At 40.7% G+C, this 21,413-nt stretch overlaps 1 protein-coding gene across 1 annotated transcript in view; it reads left to right on the top strand.

Moving 5' to 3' along the window:
• KCNH4 (potassium voltage-gated channel subfamily H member 4) overlaps positions 1-21,413 on the top strand; it is a 51,571-nt gene that overhangs the window by 26,461 nt on the left and 3,697 nt on the right. The window contains exons 6-14 of the mRNA XM_025164568.1: positions 287-444; positions 3,408-3,609; positions 5,223-5,417; positions 5,850-6,049; positions 8,103-8,352; positions 10,755-10,969; positions 13,679-13,717; positions 15,542-15,912; positions 18,009-18,115. Coding sequence (XP_025020336.1) covers positions 287-444; positions 3,408-3,609; positions 5,223-5,417; positions 5,850-6,049; positions 8,103-8,352; positions 10,755-10,969; positions 13,679-13,717; positions 15,542-15,912; positions 18,009-18,115 — 1,737 coding nt within the window. The remainder of the gene's footprint in view (positions 1-286; positions 445-3,407; positions 3,610-5,222; positions 5,418-5,849; positions 6,050-8,102; positions 8,353-10,754; positions 10,970-13,678; positions 13,718-15,541; positions 15,913-18,008; positions 18,116-21,413) is intronic.

Below are 21,413 nucleotides of genomic sequence, written 5' to 3' on the forward strand. Positions count from 1 at the left end.
AGGTGGTATAGCTGTGATTCCTAGAAACTGAAGAGCAAACTCCAACTTCCACTGCTTATGAGTTTCCTAGAGCAAGTTGGGCAATACAGTAAAGCAGCTGTGTGATCCTGGGCAAAGATACAACTGCTTTAAAGAGTTAGCCCCAAAGCACCTTGTGGTATTAAATCCTGCACAGTCTTATACAGCTCTACTCTGCGTATCAAATGTTTCTTCCTGCGGAACATGTAGCCATGGAGCACTGATACTGGCAAGTGTGTAAATGTGCCCCCTCTTCTTTTTTTGACAGATATTATTTTGAACTTTCGGACCACATATGTTAGTGAGTCAGGCCAGGTGGTTTATAATACCCGTTCGATTTGCCTCCACTATGTGGCAACCTGGTTCTTCGTGGACTTAATTGCAGCCTTGCCTTTTGACCTCCTCTATGCCTTCAATGTTCCAGTGGTGAGTGATTCTTTACATCCGCTCCTGGCAATGAGCAAAAGTGCTCCATAAGAAAGGCCCTAGCTTTTACTGCTGGTATTGCCAAATAGTGACTTTCCAGAAAGAGAAGCCCTTTCAGAGGCAGCAGCTTCTAAGCCACATGATCACCAGCAGTTGCTTCATACTTCTGCAAGGTCAAAGAGGTTATTCCTGTAAAATAGTCCACATAAGATAAGGTGCCAAGGAAACGGTAAATGGTAATATCTTCCCTACTATCCTGAATATATAAGGGAAGGAGGAACAGTATCTAGTAAGTCATGAGTAAAAAGTCCATTGAACATGCTCAAGGCTTCAACAGTAATAAACACAGTGCATTTATACTGCACTTACAGACATTAACTGCAGTGCTCTTGAAGAGCAGATCACATTATCAGCTGTTAACAACAGGGATAATCTGCGCAAAGCAGATGCTTCTCCTCAGGCTTTCTTTCAGCCAGCCAGTCGTGTTTTTATTTTAGCATATTCCATTCCACTCATCCTTCCCCTCCATCATTCAGCCCGCTGCATTTCATGCTTTCAGAAAATCTAGGTGTCCCCCTGAACCTTCCCATACCTCCCTTTTAATATGATAATTTGGCTATGTCAGAACTCACAGCTGAAGAATCAGTTCATCATTAATTTATGTGGTGGGAAACTTCAGATTTAGAAACTCAGATTTAAGGAGTGTGGCTAATATTTGTGGAAGTGAGGTTCTGGGGGAGGTGCTTTTGCTTTATAAGTCAGCTACTTTGCTATTAGAAGTAGCTGGAAAGTCTGTTGCCATGAAGGCCAAAATAAAGCCTGTTTTTCTCAGCAGCAGCACACATGGCTGGACAAAAATGACCCAAACGTCTCAACATCTTGCCAGAATTGAATTTGCCCGGCAAGCCATGATGCAGAGAGGGCCTGCTGAAAGTCTCCTCACCTTGTGTGGTTGGCAGGGCCTGGGGGAGATGGTGGCCTTCTCTGGAATGGAGAGCTGGGATTCCATAATACTGTCTTCCAGGAACTTTTATTCCAATGTGCCTTCAGTCACTGCTGATCGGATACCTATCTTGGGTTTTAATGGGGGCTTTTTCCTTGCTTTTTTGTAATTATTTTTGGGTTTTGCTATGGATTTGGACTTCTCCTTCTCCTTTCATTTGATGCTATACGTCGCCCTGAGTCCTGTGGGTTTGGGGCAGGTTGTAAATACTGTGAAAGAAAATAAAATAAAAACTGCCACACAAAGCTATCCTACTGGAAACAGTAATTACCAGCTACTGTGAAATCCCAACTGTCCAACTTAGATTTTAACCATAAAGAATGTCCCAGCCCGCTCTCTCTTTTCTGATACCTGCTCTTCCTAAAGGTCTGTCCCATTTTTTCCTATTTTGCTTTCAGGGGAGATGTTGGGGTTGAGGCTTTTTAAAAAAAATTCAGCACTTTATAGTCAAATGTCTAAACAAGAATTGGACATACTTTGATCATGGTGTCTGTGCTTATATAGAAGCACATGTAGTACATAATTGGCCACAAGATGTAAACTTGATTCTTGAGAGTCAATTGATAAGGAATGGGATGTACACTAAAATACTGCAGTGCTGGTTGTTTCCATTCAGAATTCCAACTAGACAGCCATGTCCTTTTTCAGAAAACTTCATTCTTCCTCCTGACCCATTTTATTTTGTTAAGAGACAGTGACTGTTGCATGCCCACTAAACTAGTCAGCTTTTAGCTCAACATTTTTCTCCTAGTATGAACTTGTATTAGTATTGTTCATACTAATGCATACTTTGGGAGTCCTCTGAACTGTTCACATTTCCCTCTTGTTCACAAGTGTGGCTGTTAGGGTTAGAGAATGATTAGTACCCAGGAGGATAAGTCGCTATCTGTATGCTGTCATCTAAATTCACTAGTTTCTATCAGTGAAATATAGTGAGTTCGGTGCACATATCAAAGAATCCATTAGAAAGTTTTTTATGCTACTCAAGAACCAGTCAGCAAAGTACTGCAAAACTGGTCTTGTCTTCTTTAACAATGTGTATACAACATGACTTCAGCCTAAGTTTTGTATGTTCCTCAAAGCTCTGAAAAATCAGGGCTGAGCTTTTTGAAATTCAGCATTGAAACATCAAGATGTCTCTAGCTGAATATCAGAGCAGCTCCAGACACCATTCTGATTCTAACTGAACTCCATTTAGACTCTCTTTTCTCGTGGCAAACCCCACATCTCATCTAGCTTCTTCCCCGCTGATGTACCTTTCTTTCTTGCCTTTCATCTCTCTGCGGGTCTCATTAGGTGGGTTTGATGAGATGTGTCATGCCATCAGGACCTAGCATTTGAAGCTTTTGGTAGAGTCTCTTGGCTAATGACATTGCTAGTCAAGCTTATATCTTTCTTGACAACACACAGAGCAAATGGGAGTCAGTAATTTCCAGTATCTTACTTTCCAATCAAAGCTTACTAGCTTCATCTTGTCTTTCAGATGACAGCGACCTGGCTTGAGTCCAGTGGTGCCATTTGTCCTGCATCACTAGGAAGAGCTCTGAGGGCCATGGTCCAGAAATGTACTCATCTTCCCCCTGCACCCTGCACCCCAGAGGAAAAACTTGGGCACGCCACGAAATGAAATTGGTTGGAAACTGTAAAAAAAGTTTCCAACTTTGGATTCACACAAGTCCATGATTTCTTGGACAAGCAGTAAATCGTGGTTTAAAAATATAGCAGCTGAATTTACACACCAAGCCAAAATCAAACTGATCACATTAGTACCTAGTGTTATGCATGAACTTTGCAGTTACTGACCTATGATCATTTCTTGAGCTTTGTGACCAAATGGAGTTTGGAACTTTGGTCTCCCCTCTCCTTGTCCACTATGCCATGCTCTGCATCATGGTGGCTGAATGGTCTAGTGGCCTGTCTCTCTGATGCCAATCTGTTTTTCTCTTCCCACCTTTCCCAGACATACCTAGTACACCTGTTGAAGACTGTCCGTCTCCTGCGCTTGCTCCGCTTGCTCCAGAAACTGGACCGCTATTCCCAGTACAGTGCCATGGTCCTGACCTTACTTATGTCCATGTTTGCCCTGCTGGCTCACTGGATGGCCTGCATCTGGTATGTGATCGGCCGGCAGGAGAGCAACAACCCTGTGACCTGGGACATTGGTGAGCCTAGGGTATGATTGGGAAGCCCTTGTCATATAAATCCTGGGTGTATTGCACCAAACAGAGTCAGATGCATCTCTTCTCAGAATTCATGGCCAGGACATTATGGATTCTCCCAAGACAGAATCTAGACAAGACTGAGGTTGAAGAGAAATGCAACCTTTTTTAGGGCATTTAGGAATCACCTGTGCCAAGCTTGTGCCAAACTATGACAACCTAGTTACACAACTATTCAACATCATTTGATTTAATCCAGAAAAAAAGCAGCTTTGGAGCATAAGAATGGCTAATGCCAGTAACATCTCTAACACTTCATGCTCGCACATGGAATCCCATGAATAGTGATGCAACTTTTAAGCAAAAGTTCAGAGCTTGTCAAGGATGCACATACAAACACATATACAGTAAAACCTTGATTTAACAGTCCATTTGGGAGGGGAATGTCCATTAGATCTGAAAGTTGTAGATTCAAATCCAGAAGAAGCCCTTGTTAGAGGATATGCTTCTGAACTTAAGCAGAGTGCTGAAAGAATACTGAGTAGTTAAGTAGCAGGACATCCCATTAAAAACATACCCATGCTCATTATCTCAAGAAATATACTTTTCTTGAAGAAAATGGCTTAATCCAACTATCAGTGAGTAATGGACAGCCACGTATTTGAAGTAACAGCTGGATTAAGAAATACATGAAAATAGAAAACCCTCACTTTGTTTTTTTAAACTAGATCTTGAAGAACGTAAGGGAGCGAGAGAGAAATAGGAAGTTTCCTTTCTCTCTTAAACCCAGAGACTAGCGATAGCTTGTTCATAACTAGTAGTAGATCAGAAGATACAAGGTTGGCATGTGAAGACCCTTCTCATTTATCTCTCAGCATTTGCCCTAGTATTCAGATAGGCTCATCGGTACAAAAAAAATGATGCAGTCTTTGAATGGTGGTCTGGAAAATCAAAGTTTTACTGTACGCGGGTAGCATGGGATTTTGCAGGGCGTGTGTATGTCAAAATCTGCCAGATGCCAGGCTCATTATCATGATAGAAGCCGTGCCCCTTTTGAATGACACTAATCAGTTGAAGTATGTGAATGACACAAGCTCAGTTAAGGTATGGAATTTTAAAAAAAAGATGGATAGATGATCTAGCATTTGACCTGCTAGTCTGCTTTGACATGAAAATTGTTTATGGCAGACTTCTGAGACTTTCCTTCTATGGGAATCTCAAGTTCTAAGATGCCCAATTACATTTAGCCTTATATATCCTGGCTGTGTTCACATGCTGACCTTATCTATAAAATGGTTTGTTTGGCTTGTCATGCTGTATGAATGCAATAAATTGTGATTTTGCTAACAAACCATGACTAAGTGAACCATGGCTTGGCATAATATATAAAGCCAGCTATTGCAGCTAATTAAAATAAACCAGAACTTAGCACAATGTGTAAACCCAGTCCTATGTCTTCAGAAGCTTTCTTTGATGATATAAACCAGACTAAATTATAAAAGATTATGCTAAGACAAAGCCAAACAAATCATATTTCAGTTTTAAAAATGATCTAGCCATAAACTCTCTGGGCCCTCATCCACCCAAGGGGATTAACCCCTCATTGTGCCCAGCAGGCTGGCTCCATGAACTGGGCAAGCGGATTGAGGCCCCTTATATCAACATCTCTGTGGGTGGACCATCCATCCGCAGTGCCTACATCGCCTCCCTGTACTTCACCCTCAGCAGCCTGACCAGCGTGGGCTTTGGCAACGTCTGCGCCAACACAGATGCTGAGAAAATCTTTTCCATCTGCACCATGCTCATCGGTGGTAAGTACATCATGGGTATAGATGTACATCCCTTCCCATATGCCCTGAAAAGCATAAGCTTTGGCACTGGCATCTAAAACCATCTTTCCCAACCCAGATGTATTGGGACTACAACTCCCAAAATTCCCAGCCATGATTCCAACTGCACAAGAGTAGTTGTGGGAAAAGAATACATTGAGAAAGATAAGGTCTGTTAGGTTCTATCATAGCCACTCATCTCAATGGCTAAATTAAGCCTCTGTGATCCAAAACTCTCTGACTCCATATTTTAGCTGAGAAGAAAAAATAGGGAAGGGCTATTCCTTTCATGCCACGTTTGCAGGCTGGTGTCCTTGAAGTAGGTCTTGTGACAGTTGGAGCAAGGCTTTGATTAGAAGGGTCATTCATCTGATCCAAAGAAGTGTTTATCCTCCTTTCTCCTCCCTGTCTCAGCTCTGATGCATGCTGTGGTCTTTGGCAATGTGACAGCCATCATACAACGCATGTATTCACGGCGCTCCCTCTATCATACCCGCATGAAGGATCTCAAGGACTTCATCCGTGTCCATCGCCTGCCCCAGCAGCTCAAGCAGCGGATGCTGGAATACTTTCAGACCACATGGTCCGTCAACAATGGCATTGATGCAAATGAGGTGGGGCAATTTATTCACTGAATTTTCTAGAGGGAGATTGGGAGGGAACGTTGTCTAATGGCTAAAGAGAGCATGAATTTAAGAGAACTGAATTTGTGACCTGTTTCTTTGCAAGAAGGAGAAACTTTTGCAGCCTCAAATACCAAGTTGGTATAATAGGACCTGCCTTACCTAGATGGGTTGGAAGGATTTTTTTTTTTTAATGCAACTCCATACTTTTAAAATCCTTAAGAAATAAAGGATTGGTATTGAAATGATCCAAATTCAGAGGAGGGCACTATTTACTCTTGTGTATCCCTGGTTCATTTTAATATGGCTTGTGCAAGATAACTTCTTAGCACATCAGCATATCAATCTTTAGCCCCCTTTAATGTGCCCAGGTTCTTCTATCAGTTTGCATTAGGTAACTCTGAAACAAACCCTGTTTGCATGATGGAAAAGCTTTCTTTTTTCAAATGTTACTACCTGAACTTTGGCATTTTAAAAAGGTTTGGGATAAGCATAACTCAAACCAAGCCCTTGTTATGGAGACAGCAGAGATAGAAAATGAAAGCAGGGGACAAAAAGCTTAGAAATGAAGTTGCTAAATCTCAAGATTTAACCCAAAGTTAAAGATACAACACTGCTCTAATTTTGCTTAGAGCAGTGTTTCTCAACCTTAGTATCTTGAACATGTGTGGACTTCAACTCCCAGAATTCCCCAGCATGCTGGCTGGGGAATTCTGGGAGTTGAGGTCCACATATCTTCAAGCTACCACGGCTGAGAAACATTGGCTTTGAGCAGTAGTACTGGAGGAAGTAATGTTGCATTTTTTACCTGGAGTGACAAGCAGCTTTTGAGAGAGGGATTTTAGATCAGGAAAATAGCAAAAAGAAGAATTAAAGGCCTTTCTTCCAGAAGAGTTGTTCTGATACAATCAGCCCACCTATACCCCATTTCAGAGTTTGTTTGTTTTTTTGAGAACTCAGGAGCTCCATTCCCAAATTCCTTGCCCTTGCCCCCCACCCAAATCTCTTCTGATTAAAATCCAATGATTCCTGCCTCACATCGCTTTGAGTCTTGGAGTCTCCAAAAGAAGTAAAATTTCAAGGTGAAGAGATGAATGGATGACCCAGTTTGTTTCCTACTTCGTTTCACAAATTTAACCATAAGATTTGATCACTTCATAGACTTCTATCTGGCCAGGCTTTTCCTGCCATCATCTTTTTTTCCATGTGGAATTACTAGGCTCCAACATTTATCCACCAAGTTTTCTCCATCCCCATTTCTTCTGATCTGTACTGTGGCTCCACATTTCTTAGGCTTTCCTCCCTGAGTTTTCAAAATGTGAGGCTCCAGAACAACCTTAAACCCTACATAAAGGAGAATAAAATGGAGTCAGCTGCTACTTATTCATTTATTTAAAGTGTTTTCAATCCCATCTATCATACAAAAGGTGGATTATAGGCAAACGTTTAAAAATAAAAAGCTTCCTGTCAGTGTTAAAAGGGGAGGGAGATGGAAGGGAAGGAAAAATAAAACCCACCAAGGTTAAGGACCAGTTCTTAAAGAGGAACAGCAATTCATCTATCAGACTTTCCCACCCTGACCACCCTTCCAATGTATGGATATCAACTCTCAGCAATGGCCACATGGGCAAGGAAGGCTGGTTTAGAGCATCATCAATTGGATATGATTCAATGAAAGAAAGAGCCTGATATAGCTGATATTTTGGAAAGAGTGATGGAATGACTTGTTTCTCATCCCAGCTGCCACTGGAGGAAATGACTATTGTCTGTGGACAAATGATCAAATTGGCCTCAACTGATGGGGAGAGCAGTTGATAGTTTAAAGAGGCTGGAAGTACTGGAAGTTAAATCTTAGCGCAATGGGAGATTATAGTGTAGCAGTGTTTCTCAACCCTGATAACTTGAAAATGTGTGGACTTCAACTCCCAGAATTCCCCAGCCCTGGGGTTACCACGTTACCAAGGCTGAGAAACACTAGTGTAGCAGTAAACTCAACTGGCGCCAAGCTCTATACAAAAGCATCCTTTCTGTCTTTTCTCGGTAGCTCCTGCATGACTTCCCAGATGAATTACGGGCTGATATTGCCATGCACCTGAACAAGGACATCCTGCAGCTGCCATTGTTTGAGAGTGCCAGCCGTGGCTGCCTCCGTGCTTTATCCCTGCACATCAAGACCTCATTCTGCGCACCTGGCGAGTATTTACTACGTCAGGGAGATGCCCTGCAAGCAAATTACTTTGTCTGCTCAGGATCCCTTGAAGTTCTCAAGGACAACATTGTGCTGGCCATTTTGGGTAAGGCCCAGGAAGAAGAGGAGGCAATATAGCATCCATTTGGGCAGGGAGTGACAGTCCCTGGGGCAGGGGCCAATGGGGCTAAAAGTAGTCCTGATTTAGAGATTATCCTCACTTCCTGCTTATTGTGGCACAAAGACACTTTACAAAACTTTTTTGAGAGGCATTTTCCTTGTGATCTTGCCTCCATCTCATCCTAAGCCCATTGCTGAGGCAGCCTAGACCTGTCTTTCATTATTCCAGTTTAGAAGTGGTGTTTTCCTACTTCTTCTGATACAAAAGCTCCCATGTGGACTATCTATGACATCTTGGGGAAAAACCTGGAGGTGATGTTGTCAGGGCCAGTGATCAGTTGGCCTAACAAATCTGCTGCAGAAACATATTCTCCACTTTCAGTTGTTAAGTTCCATGGCTATTTTGGCTTTGATTGAAAGAGAGACCAGACACCTGATCTTTTTCTCTTTATATTGAAATACTGAACTCCTTGGAGATCAAAAGATCTGCCAACCAGCAATTCTTCTATTGCTACATCTGATGTTGTTGGTGCATGTGCACACGTGCATGCATTGCAGCGGTCATAAGGTAGGGAAAGTGAGACAGACATCCATAAACATGGGATCAGGGATGGGAGAGATGAGATCAGATGAGGTTTTTTATCCAACAAAGATGATTTATGGAGGAAATGGACCCCAGGAGGAAAAAGAAAAGGAAGATCCAGAGGCAAATAGCACTGAGAGCTCTCTGATTTGAGCTCCTTTCCTCTGTATTTCAAATCTGCTCTTCTGATCACTCAGACAGATTTGAGGGGAGGTGGATGTTGTTTGATATCAATATAGCAATCTCTCATTTCTCTGACAGGACTATAGAACTCCTGGGAGTTTGATATTCCAGTGTAGAGAGAGAGAAAAAAAATCAGATGTATGGTCTCTCTCTCTCTCAAAAAAGACCAGGAGACTGATAGCTCTGTCAGAAGAATGCAGTAAGTAAAAATGAACGCCAGATAAATAAAAAAATGAAAAGTAAGGCTTAAACTCTCAATGCACAACTGGTGGCTGTTTTCCCCACCAGCTGGTGACAGCTGGAGAGGACAGTAGGGACTGCTCTGGAGCTATCCTGCATGAAATTGTGTGAAGGCAGCAACACTGCCTGGCTTGTTGCCAAGGTGTGGTTAGGGTAGGCTATGTTAGCTGTGCTGGCAGCAAAATTTATGTCAATGTACTTTCCTCCTGATTCAAGGACAGGAGGAAAGCACATTAATATGGCCATGAGGAAGACTTCTAGAATGTGTATCTGTGTGATGAGCTGGGTTGCTAGGGAGTGAAGTACAGCAAATGATTAAACTATGGGTGTGCTGTTTGGCAAAACAAGTGGGTACCGGGTGTCCATTTCAGACATTTATGTTCTCTAACAATTACAGGAACTGACAGAACAGGGCTTGGGAATCTGTATGGTTTTAGAAAAGTCATTCAAAAGAGCAAATGTGAGTGGCTTGTTGGTCATATATGCAGTAGTACCCGAGATGGATATCTGAATCCAGACAATTAGAGCTTATTCAATAAACCATGATTAAGTAAACTATAGCTAGCATAATGTGTGAACCTAGTCACCACATAGCAAAATTGGAAGTCTAAGATCACTTTCAGAATTGCTTCTGAGCACCAGCGGTCCCCAGATATGTTGAGGGCTATGCCCAGAGGTCCTAACCAGCCTCGCCAGGCTGGGAAAGAAGCCAGATTTAGGGAATTCTGCTTTATACTAAGAGAAGGTCAAATTATTCCACCCAAGTTTTCCCTGCTTTGGGGATCTGTTATGTGGAACAAAAGACTAATGCCATCTAAGGAAAACTTGTTTCTTTTTTTTTTTCTTTCCTGCTTCTTTTCCTTTCTCTTTTTTGTAAAAATGAAACTGTAATAAACAATTCCCACTAAATGTAAATGCCAAATGTAAATCTGTTTAGCATAGTGATGGAAAGGAGTGGTAGGAACTAAGAAAATGGGCAATTTATAGTTACTATAATTATTATAAAAATCCAAAACCTTGAAAAATCAGAAACAAAGAAAGGACAATACAATCCATATTAGCATGCAAAATTCCCGTTCCAAGGCTCAGACAGTGTCTGCATTCGTACTTTGTGACAAACTGTGATTAACTATGGAATGACTTAGCAACAGTGGCCTAGGCTCATACATTATATTAAGTTATAAACCATGATTTACATATTACAGAGGATCCTCCAAAACACTAAGCGAAAGCCAAACAAATTAGTTGATGGCTTTGCATAACCTGTGAGCCACTCATTCTGTGACTTTGAAGGATTGTTTGTGTATACAAAAGCAGGGATAACGATGATCTCCCTGCCTCCCATCCCATTCATACATACCTCAAACCTTGACCTTTTATAGGTAAAGGAGATCTCATTGGTGCTGACCTGCCCAGTAAAGACCAAGTCATCAAGACGAATGCGGATGTCAAGGCACTGACCTACTGTGACCTCCAATACATCAGTCTGCGTGGACTCTTTGAGGTTCTGGAGCTGTACCCTGAATATTCTGCCAAGTTCATGGCAGACATTCACCAGGACCTCACCTTCAACCTACGTGAGGGTAGTGAGATTGAGGTAGGTGGATATGGATGACATTTCCCTGTGCCTCTAGCCCTTTGCCCTGGCAGAGCCAGTCATTCCAAGGGGAAGTCATTTGACTTCTTCAGGAATCTTCCTTGTCCAAGCCACTAGAGTCCTTGCTCCCAATCTGACAACCTTGGAAGTGCTCTTGTGTGTGCAACGGAAAGGGAGTTCTCTGCTTGCTTTATGTTTTGTCTCTAGCCTTATGGGGGACTGGAAGTAGAGCAGGAAGGGGGGATTTGATTTGACTCCATGTCAACTTCAGTGTGGTTACCACAGTTGTTTAGACCAGTGTTTCTCAACTTTAGGAACTTTAAGGTATGTAGACTTCAACTCCCGGAATTCCCCAGCCAACATGCTTGGTTGCTATTCTTCCCAATCCAACAAAATGTTGGAAAGAAATTACCTATATAAGCCCCTTTCCCTCCTGGTCACGTAATCCAGAGCAAAGGATGTGCAGCCCACTCGATTTCCCCATGCACGCATTCACAGATACAGACTCAAGATGTGGGGAGGCAGGAACACCTGCAAATGCAACACGTTACTTCATTACATGGAAGAAAATACAGATACTGTACCTGCTACAACCAAGGGCTGGAAAGGATTCCAGAAACCGTGCTTGGCATACTTTTCCTACCTTGTTTGGGAGGCAAGAGTGCTGCAGGGCTGGCAGAGGCACATTTGATGTTGCCCCTACACCTGAACTTAGCCATATAGTTTATATGGTGCTCTGCTATTTTTTTATTTTTTATTTTTTACAATCTCCCTTGCACTGCAGATCAGGGCAGGCAGCAAGCACAAGAGGTTAACAGAATTTCCAGTAGACTACCCATAGATGGACGGTGACAGAGCCAGCCCTGTTATGTTACACAAGAACCTGTCTGTCTAGGGCAGCAACATGGGATACAGGGTACTAGATGTAGGCAGGATGTGATGTCTGAATTACGCAGGAAGTCTTTTTAAAAATATGGGCCACCATTGTGCAGAGGGGAGGGAACAAACAAGTTTTGTTTAAGCTCTACACCAGGCAGCACATTGTCTTGATCCAATAATAGCCGGTGGACTAAACTAGGCCTAAATTTTGTAGGCCAGTTTAGAGAATGACTGGAACAATGTGTACTGTATTTCATAATTCTATTTAAGCACAGCATTAAGACAGAATTCAACATTTTGAGAATATCAGGTGACTTTCTTGTTTAAATACAAATTTCACCTAATTAAAGCTGCAATGGTAGTTTTAAATTATGTGAATGGGGTGAAATCTCAGAAGTGAAGTCCCTCTACAAGTTGTACTGGACTGATCTAGAGCAACCCTCAGCTGGTAATTTCCTCTCTCTATCTCCTTCTAATATTTTAATGTAGCACATGGACACTCTTCTCTCCCTTGACCTGTCTGGTATGGTGGCAAGGTACACTTTTGTACCCCCAAATAACAAAGTATTGCTATCAGGCTCTTCAGTAGGAATGACAGCGGTTAGACAGAGAAGAGAAAACTTGTCCATTGGCAAGCAGGAAGGGAAGATTCTTTTATCTAGGATGAATGCACTTGGGGAAAGAGTAGGGTTAGCATTATGGCAACTTCAATCTAGGCTTGTTCAACAGAGCAGATAAGCTCTCTGCGTACAGTACATTATTTTGAACATATAGAACCTCTGTGGGAAGGACAGAGCTTAAACCATAACTGCTGTTTCTACTCTATGTGTGAATTCGTAGACTTACAATCTGATTTACTGCCTTCATTAATAAGGCACTATTTTAGGTGATCAATTGTTTTTACTGAATATTTCTTTTTTAAAAAATCGTTTAAACAATTTCTTGTTGTCTGGACTGGTGGCCTGAAGTAAAGCAGGGTTAGCAGGCAAAGATTAGTGGTTGTTATAATTGATTTATATTTTGATATACGTATATCTGACATTTCCATGCAAGCAGAACAATCAAAGTGACTTCCAGCACAGTGTTACTCATCCTGTAAGACCCTAGTCCTAAAGCACCAATATTCTACCATCTGGTGATTATACTATTGGCCAATTATGTCAGCTGATCTTTGTTCAGCTGGTAGCTGTGGGGTTCCCTAGACCAGACTCACAATGAACCTCAATCCCCTAACTTCACCACAGCTTAATTTGGGTGCTAGGTTTGGACTTATCTAAAGATACATGACACAGAGCAGCTAGATAACAATGTTTATGAAGCCACATGGAACAGCTGTTCTCTTTTTTGAAGAGGCTGCAGTTCCCATCTTATACCCACAGTGGTTTAAACCTGTTCCTTCTTCTTCCTACCTTTCCCATGGTTTAATAGAGTCTTTACTTTGTGCCTCATGGCCTTGAAACCAAGTGGTTGTTGGCATAATTGATATCTCTGCCCTGAGAACTGCTGGGACTTGGGTTATCTCTTGCAACATTTGTTGCATCACCCAGTGCAGGAAATTATCCAAATCTCCCCTGAAGATCATTGTTATGTTATATGGCTTCTAGGTGATGACTTGGATGTTGCTCATATTGAGTAAATTGATGATGCTTAATAAGTCAGGCGTAGATGATAGCAGCCATGGGCAGAGAAGAGATTGCATAGCCTATCAGTGCCAAAACCCATAATGCCAAAACAAAAACAAAAAAAAACAGAGTATAGGTTTATGAAAAGTGGTTAACTTTCAGCATTGATTAGACTTTTTCATGTTCTTGTCTTTGTTTTTCTTTCCAGGGACTTCTCCGATTTTCCAGATCCCCACGTTTATCCCAGGTAACTTGAATTTTATGCTAAGAAGAAAAGTAGGCAAAATTTCTTGATTGGACTATGGTGAATTTGAGGGAGTCTATGGATGAGAAGGAAATTCTGGGCTGAGAATAGTTATAGTCCAATAAAATTACAGAATTTATATTTAGGGACACTGGCATAAATATAGTGAGATTGCCGGGGGTAACCATCTTGGAGTCCACAGGCACAGGAGCCCTGGTGGGCCTTCCCCTCTCCCCTCTTGTAATATGCCCTCAATGAACCTGATTACCAGGACAGAGCAATCATGTCTTGGCTACAAAAATCTGGATGACCACTAGATGGCAGCGAGATTTCTATATCTCTTTACTGCCATGTCTAATAAACATCTGGATATTCACAGCCCAGACATGGTAGCCCAAGTTCACAGCCACAGTAGGAGTCATAGCGGAAGACCCGTGCAGAAGGAAGGAGGAAACAAGTGATGGAAGAGTCACCACAGCTACCATCTCCTTCTCTGCTTTTGTTCTAGAGACAGCTGTCACTAACTAGATGGCAGAAAGCAAGTAGAAGGGGGAAAGGAATATTTTGGGAGACTAGAGAAATGAGAGGAGATCCTCACAGGCTGAGGTCCATTATTGCTGCGGCAACAGAGGGAATGAAGAGATGGTGTGACTTTATTTTTCCATTTCCTTTTCCTGCCCTCAGCTGCATTGGCTATGGAGGTACTCAGCCCCGAGTAGTCATACTGGGGGGCAGGGGGTGTTTGAGAGGTTTGATTTGTGGCTCAGAGAATGCTACTTACATTCCTATCTAGGCCATTGAATTCAACTCCTTGTCAGTGCAAAAATCCAAATTAAAGTTTCAATGCATCTGAAGGGTGCCAAGTTGGAGAAGGATAATTTAGGGAGATTTTCAGATCTCCCTCAGGTGATGGACAGATACCTCAGGTTATTAGGAACTAATAGTCCAGTGACACATGGAGATACCCTGGAAACCTCCTTTCATCATGACCTACACAGGTGAGGGTGTGCAGATCTGGCATCTTTTTATCAAACAGTGACATAGGTTTGGTCTTTTGATGCCATCTTACCCTATTTTAGGATGCTGTGATGTTGCCTATAATGTCATGTTCCATCCAAAATCAAAATTTGAAAGACAAACTTGGCATTAAAAAGCACTGTATTTTATAGTGAAGTGAACTTTTTTGTTAGATTGTGAACTGATATGGAATTTGAGTTCAGGTCTTGATCCAGAACTGCTTCTGTCCTCATAACATTACTTTTTCAAGTGTCGGGTGGGCATATCAATTTATTCTATGTGCTGCTCTTAGTTTTGTTCATACAGTTATTTATCTTCATCCTGGTTACCAGGAAGCTGTAAAATGGGAAGAAAAATTGGCTAACTTTCCAAGCATTAATATCTATATTTTAAAAGCTATTAAAAGTGGGATACGATGATGAATCAGCATTTGAAGACTAAGCACATTTTCACACATAAAATGTGTGCAAACACAAATTGCTTACTGGATTTCATTTGTATGTCAAGTACAGTAAATACCTTCTATATTCACAATAGCTGGATTCGGGTTACTGGGTTAATCAATGTTCTGGTTTCCATAGTACACTGAATCATAAACTAACCAACTGGGTTTGTGCTGAGACAATATGTTAAGCCACACAAGAGCTATCCTAGGTTAACAAATGCAGTCTTTAGAACTTTAGCAAACTGTTTAAGCATGTTCTATGAACCCAAACAGTGTGTGAGAGGAATTTAAAGTTAATAAACTTCATTAGTCTGAAAGTTCTTCTGCCTCCTGAGCTGTTGCTTTCCTTCTTTTCATTTGACCAGCCTCATCTTCAAAGTTGTGCTGCTGCCTCTGAGAAAACTCTACCCTCCATCCAGGAATACAGTGAGGACTCTGAGGATTTCTTTCAGCCTTCACCTGCCACAATCACACGCCGAAAAATCATGTTGCCCAACCTCAACAGCCCAGTGAGGCGGGGCTCCCTCAGCAGTCTTCTGGGAGATGATCTGCGTCAGTTCTCAGCACTACGGAGAACTTGTCGGTCTCCAGCCCACTGCAACCGGGTCCGCAGCCCTTCTCCACGATACCACCAGGAGGAGCGACACTTTGAGAGTGAGGGCCACAGTGGCCGGAAACCTGGCAAACTCCTCATTCCCTCTCTCATGCACTGTGGGCCTCCAGACCTCAGCCCCAGGTAAGAGGTCCTCATCATGGTCCTTGATTTAACCCATGAAATATACTGTATACAAACATGTTCTCCAGCATACATTCCATTAGTATGGATTGGTTATGTACAAGAGATTTGATCCATGAAGGCCCAACTACAAAGTCCTACAGCTTAAATTTCTTTAGTTTTAGAAATTTTGGCCCAAATGCAAATCATGGTCTAAATTCAAATGTTTGTATTACCTGTTGACTTCCAAGGTTTTTAAAAATAGTTTGGCCAAATTGATTTCAATGTCTAGGGAAAATCACTCCAGAGATGTAGAATGCCAAATACCAGATAAATAGGTGAAAGGGCTTTTGTGCTAAGTGCCTTTCAATTTTTGTTTTATTTATTTAAAGGATGCTGCCTACATTTTTTTAGCAGAATTGGAAGAAATTTGCAGGCATAGTTGTCCCCTTCTGCAGTGATCAAGCTTATCAAGATTAATTTGCATAGATTCAAGGTCTTTTATGAAAAAGCAGGTTTTACAGTTAGGAGGGAGTTATCAAAAGAGAATATTCTCATGCAACTTTGGGGGAAAGATTGTTATGAAAATTAAATATGACTGAAGTAGCCCTAAGAAGCCTTCAAAATTTCAGGAGATTTTGTTTCTTTGTTTATGAAGTAATTGTGTATAGTGGGGAAGATTTTATCATTTCGCATTTCTATGGTTTTAGTTGGCAGTTTGTATGAAAATGACACATTTTATTTATTTATTTATTTATTTATTTATTTATTTATTTATTTAAATTGGGCACTGCCCAATTCCAGAATAACTCTTAGACATGCTCCTCCGTAGGAATCTATTAAATCTCAGAAGGGAATATGCAGGGAATTCGGGAGTTATGGCGAACGAAGCACAGTTTTCTTTTGTTTATTTTCTGTAGCTAATAATGTGTCAGAAGGTCTGTTGGGTAGGAATAGTTGATGGGGGGAAAAAGAATTTGAACATCTGTCATTTTTCAAGCCATTACCCAAGGATATGCTGATGGTGTGGATCCTACAGATTTCAGCAATATTTTTTTAACATTCCTGCTCCAGGCTGATAGAACTAATAAAGAACGCTCAGCTTGATTGGAGAGCCCTCGTAAACTCATATATAACTTAGCTTATTCAAGGAAATACACCACCCTCTTTTGCCTCCTTCTGATTTTGACATTTTCCTTATATATGCATCTTAGCCGAAAAGGTATTATTTTTCAGATCTGTTTCTGTTCAAATTTCTAGATCACGAACAAAGCATCAGGAAAGTTCAGAGTTGGATCTGGAGGAAGCCTACTAAAAATGTGGCTATCTCTCAAAATTTGTGATTTGGCCAAATGTCATGCATACCCCCGGTATGTCATTCTCTAAGGTACAAATAAGGACTTCCTTGAGTCAAACTTAATTCCTGGTGGCATTATGGATATGCTGATGTATTTTTCTTGGCAACAATATAGAAGTGGTTTGCCACTGTCTTCTTTAAGGATATTTTTTCGACTTCTCAGTCTAGCCCACAACCCTGGTGGTTTCCAATGCAAGTACCAACCACCTCTGTTTTTGCTTAGCTGTTTGAAATCAACCATGGATGATTAGGTGCTCCTGTGTAGCTCCTGTTGATCTCATTCCTGATTAGGTAGAAGAATGTCCTTTAGGTCATACTTCACTTTAATTAGCAGGAGAAGGTGATTGTGCCATTTGGATTTTCTGCCACATGTACCAAATGTCTTGGGCCAGCATTGTCATCTGTGTGTGTGTGTGTGTATGAGTATGTGTAAACATGCCCACATTTAAAGTCTGCTTTCCAACTTCATATGAATGGGTAATTTTTCTCAGTGGATTATATGTTATGCAGGTTTGGATAATATATTATTCATCTGATTAGCAAAGCAGATCAGGGTTGCAAATCAATTATGTGCATTTTGTCCACAAGAGCAGAAAACCAGTTGCCATAGGGAACTCGCCGGACATGGAGAAAGGTGGCTTGTGTTCTTTACTCTCAACTTCTGGTTCATAGAGAGAGAGAGAGAGAGAGCTTTTGAATGCAGAGGCTTTATTTTTTTGTCCAATAGCTCTTGCTTGATTCCCTGTTCCCACCTCTCTAGAATTGTTGATGGCATTGAAGATGACAGTGGAGCATCAGAGACACAAACGTTTAGTTTTAACATGGAACAACCCCAGCAGAGTTTGGTGCAGGACCCAACGATATCAGGTAACCTTGACAACTGAAGGGAGGGTCTGTTCAGGTTCTTTACAGATTAGAAGCTACACATCCATTCACCATCAGTACTCATTAAAAAATAACTTGTAGATTATTGATTATCTCCATCGAGCTCAAAAGAGCACCCCTATGGCTCATTTTCAAGAAATCAGATTAAAACTAGTCCTCTAAGCTTGATTTTATGTAAACATATTTCCATAGTTTACTTGTGAAGGCTCAGTGTAATGTTGGGAAGGCTCAGATTTTGAAAAAATGTTGCATCTCAAAATGTGTTGGCCTTTGGGTAATAGTATATATGAACCTGCACACAAAGGACAGGGTGTTAGTATAATGAAGAAATGTTGTGCAGTATATAAGTTAGACAAATTCAGTTTTTTTAAAAATAAGCTGAGAAGTGAACAGACAATTTGACTGTATTCTTATGTCTTTTCTTTTGCTGATGGGGACACCTGAGGAAGTCTTCAATTAAGTAAACTGAAGCTAACTGAGAAACTACAGTTAATAACTTTGAAAATAGCCTAATTGTTAAAATAACCTCTAAATATGGAACACTTCTGGACTAGGCTGTTAACATGCATTTGCCCTAGTTCAATCATAGAATTTTAAATTAGTTCAGAAAACGTAATTTTCTTTTGTAAATCTCCCATGTTTGCCCAACCATCTTTCATCTTTTTTTTAATTAACTCCTCCCATTCCCAAATCCACTAAGAAGAAAAAGACAAATTGTCTATATAGATCATTTTGATTAGCAATGCTAAGATCCCAAAATCTGAAAACATCCATGCTTTGTATGGGCAAACTAAGAGTGGGGTGGGGCAGGGCTGGGTTTGCATTTTTTGTTTTTCAAAAAGTTTGGCCTCCAACGTTTTCAGGAAGCATAGTACTGATCTTGTATTGTCACCGGAGGTGGAGTGTATTGGGTAAAAATACTTGGCCCTAAATGCCCATAAGGGCATAAGTGCATTTAACTAGCACAGCTTTAACACTTCTATTTTAGCCCCTACAAATGTGAAAAATCATCCTACTGAAAATCAGTGATTTGCCACCAAATTATGACAAGGAATCTTGAAGGCGGAGTTGGGGGGATAAAAATGGAGTGGGATGGACAATGGGTTGCCCAAATCTGGTTGATTTTGAATCATTGCTTCACAGATCTGACAAAACAGAGAACTTTATAGGTAATTAAAGACTTCCTAGACATTCATTGGTTTGGAAAGGAAGAAACCAAAGGCATATACAGCCAACTGTGCTTGACTTATTCAGCTAACTCTCTATGTTTGCTGCTATTGTGAACAACAAAAAAGGGAAGAAAAATGATAGTCATGCTTAAAAATGCATTAGTGCAAGCTAAAAACCTTTTAGGCTTACTATTAAAAATGAGGAGTAGCTGGAAAGCCAACATTCTACATATCTGTCAGTATACTTACAAAACAAAATCAAATGAAACTGAGTATAAATTAACTGCGGCAGCAAATATGTGACCCAAACCTTTTGGATCTTATATAAAATGTGAATTAGAGAACTATTCTTGCCAAACAGCTTTCATGGATGATCATTATAAATGAACTAATCATGTAGAAAACAAAACTGACAAAAATCACACAACCCAATCCTCTGTTCCCCAGCCATAAACCTCCATCAAGGCTTACCCATTATTTAGACTTCAACAAAGTTACTGTAAGTGGCAGTAGCCAGAAGTAGTCCTCTTTCTCCTCCGTTCTTATGTATGGAACTCAGCACCAAAGCTTTTTGATCAGCATCAGTTGCTCTATCAGTTATATCAAAAGGCATCTGGTGGATGAAATTACACATTTTAAACAGTAGACTTAAAAGAGTTTATTATTTGCATAATATTTAGTTGTTTTTATAGTGTTTAATGTATTTTTTACCCTCATCTTGTGATTATGGTTTTTACTTAGGGGCACATTTTCTGATTGTTTGTGCTGTCCTAAAGAATCCTCAGAGTAGGGTGTGCATATTTGTGAATTTTGAGAAAATTTGGAGAAAAGGATGCTACCTATGTTCTTCCCCATCATTTGAATACTGCACTGGTTTTTCGATCTTGCCCTCCTATCTGATTCTTTGTGAAAGTTATGTCAAGTCCCAAGTCCCAGGACTCTTTTAATTTAAATAGCTGACCAGGGAAAATCTCATATATCACTGTTGTTACATTTTGGTGTGAAAAAGCTTTAATGAATGATTTCATTCTTGTAGCCCTTCTGATCTTATATTGGCTTCCTAAATTGCTACTATTAAATGAAATACAAAAATAACAACCGTAACTGCAGCGGGCAATGTTGTCAGATGACTTCTGTTATATAGTCTGCTTGCTAATCGGCACTAACAGGCCATTGACATTTTTAGAATTAGAAATCAGTTGGAACTCAAGAAGCTTGAGCAATGTCTTTTCAATGGCTGAATGGTACTGGTGGTTTTCATGTTTAAATGAGCCTTGATGGGTAGAGCTAATTGATAGGAATTACCCTATCAATTAGCTTGAAAATAGCTAATAAAGTAGTCTGAAGTCTGTTTCACAACTGTCTGGTGGGGGTGTGCAAGGATACATTATTTATGTTCTTTACTTTGGGGATGCTACTTTGCAGACTAGTATTGTTGGACTCTTGACTAGCTTTGTTGAACTCTTTATATCTTTAGTCAGTTCCAAGAAATTGCAGAATAAATAAATGGAAATGCCAAAAGAGTATACCAATTTGCAATGAGAAATAATTTAAGCTGAACTACAGTGCATAATAAGGAAAACAAGAACATGTGATCGATGTGTTTATATTCAGTCTGTGGTCTAGGTCTTTACTATTGATGGGCAACTTCAACAGTTCTGTTCTCTTTTCTAGGTTTTTTATCTTTAAATGGAATTTAGATTAAATTGCTCTTGAAATAGAAGTCATCAGGCAGAAGTTTATCCCCTATAAAATAGAATATAATGCCAAGTTAGCCTAGCATTTCCTACCAGGACAAATAAGAATATAAATAATAATAAATCACTATAAGCTAAATTTGCTTTCCTCTAATTTGGTGCCCTCTAAACATGTTGGACTTCTACTGCTATGAGTCCCCAGCCAGCACTATCTTGACTCCTCCCCATTAAAGAAGAGAAATCAAGGGATGCAGATTGACTTGCTTGACATAATGTACATGGGGGTTATGGAATCCAGCTTTTCTTTGCAAAGACTTGATCTTCTGTCCAGCCTGTACCACTTTTTGCTGCAGGAGGAGGCTCGCACGACCAAAAGCCTTTCTATCTCTATCCTACCCGGTTCTCCGTCAGAAG

Source organism: Python bivittatus, unplaced genomic scaffold (genome assembly GCF_059951505.1).
Source record: "Python bivittatus isolate LINGU-HERP-01145 unplaced genomic scaffold, Pbiv_v1 ctg000410_np1212, whole genome shotgun sequence".
NCBI lineage: Eukaryota > Metazoa > Chordata > Lepidosauria > Squamata > Pythonidae > Python > Python bivittatus.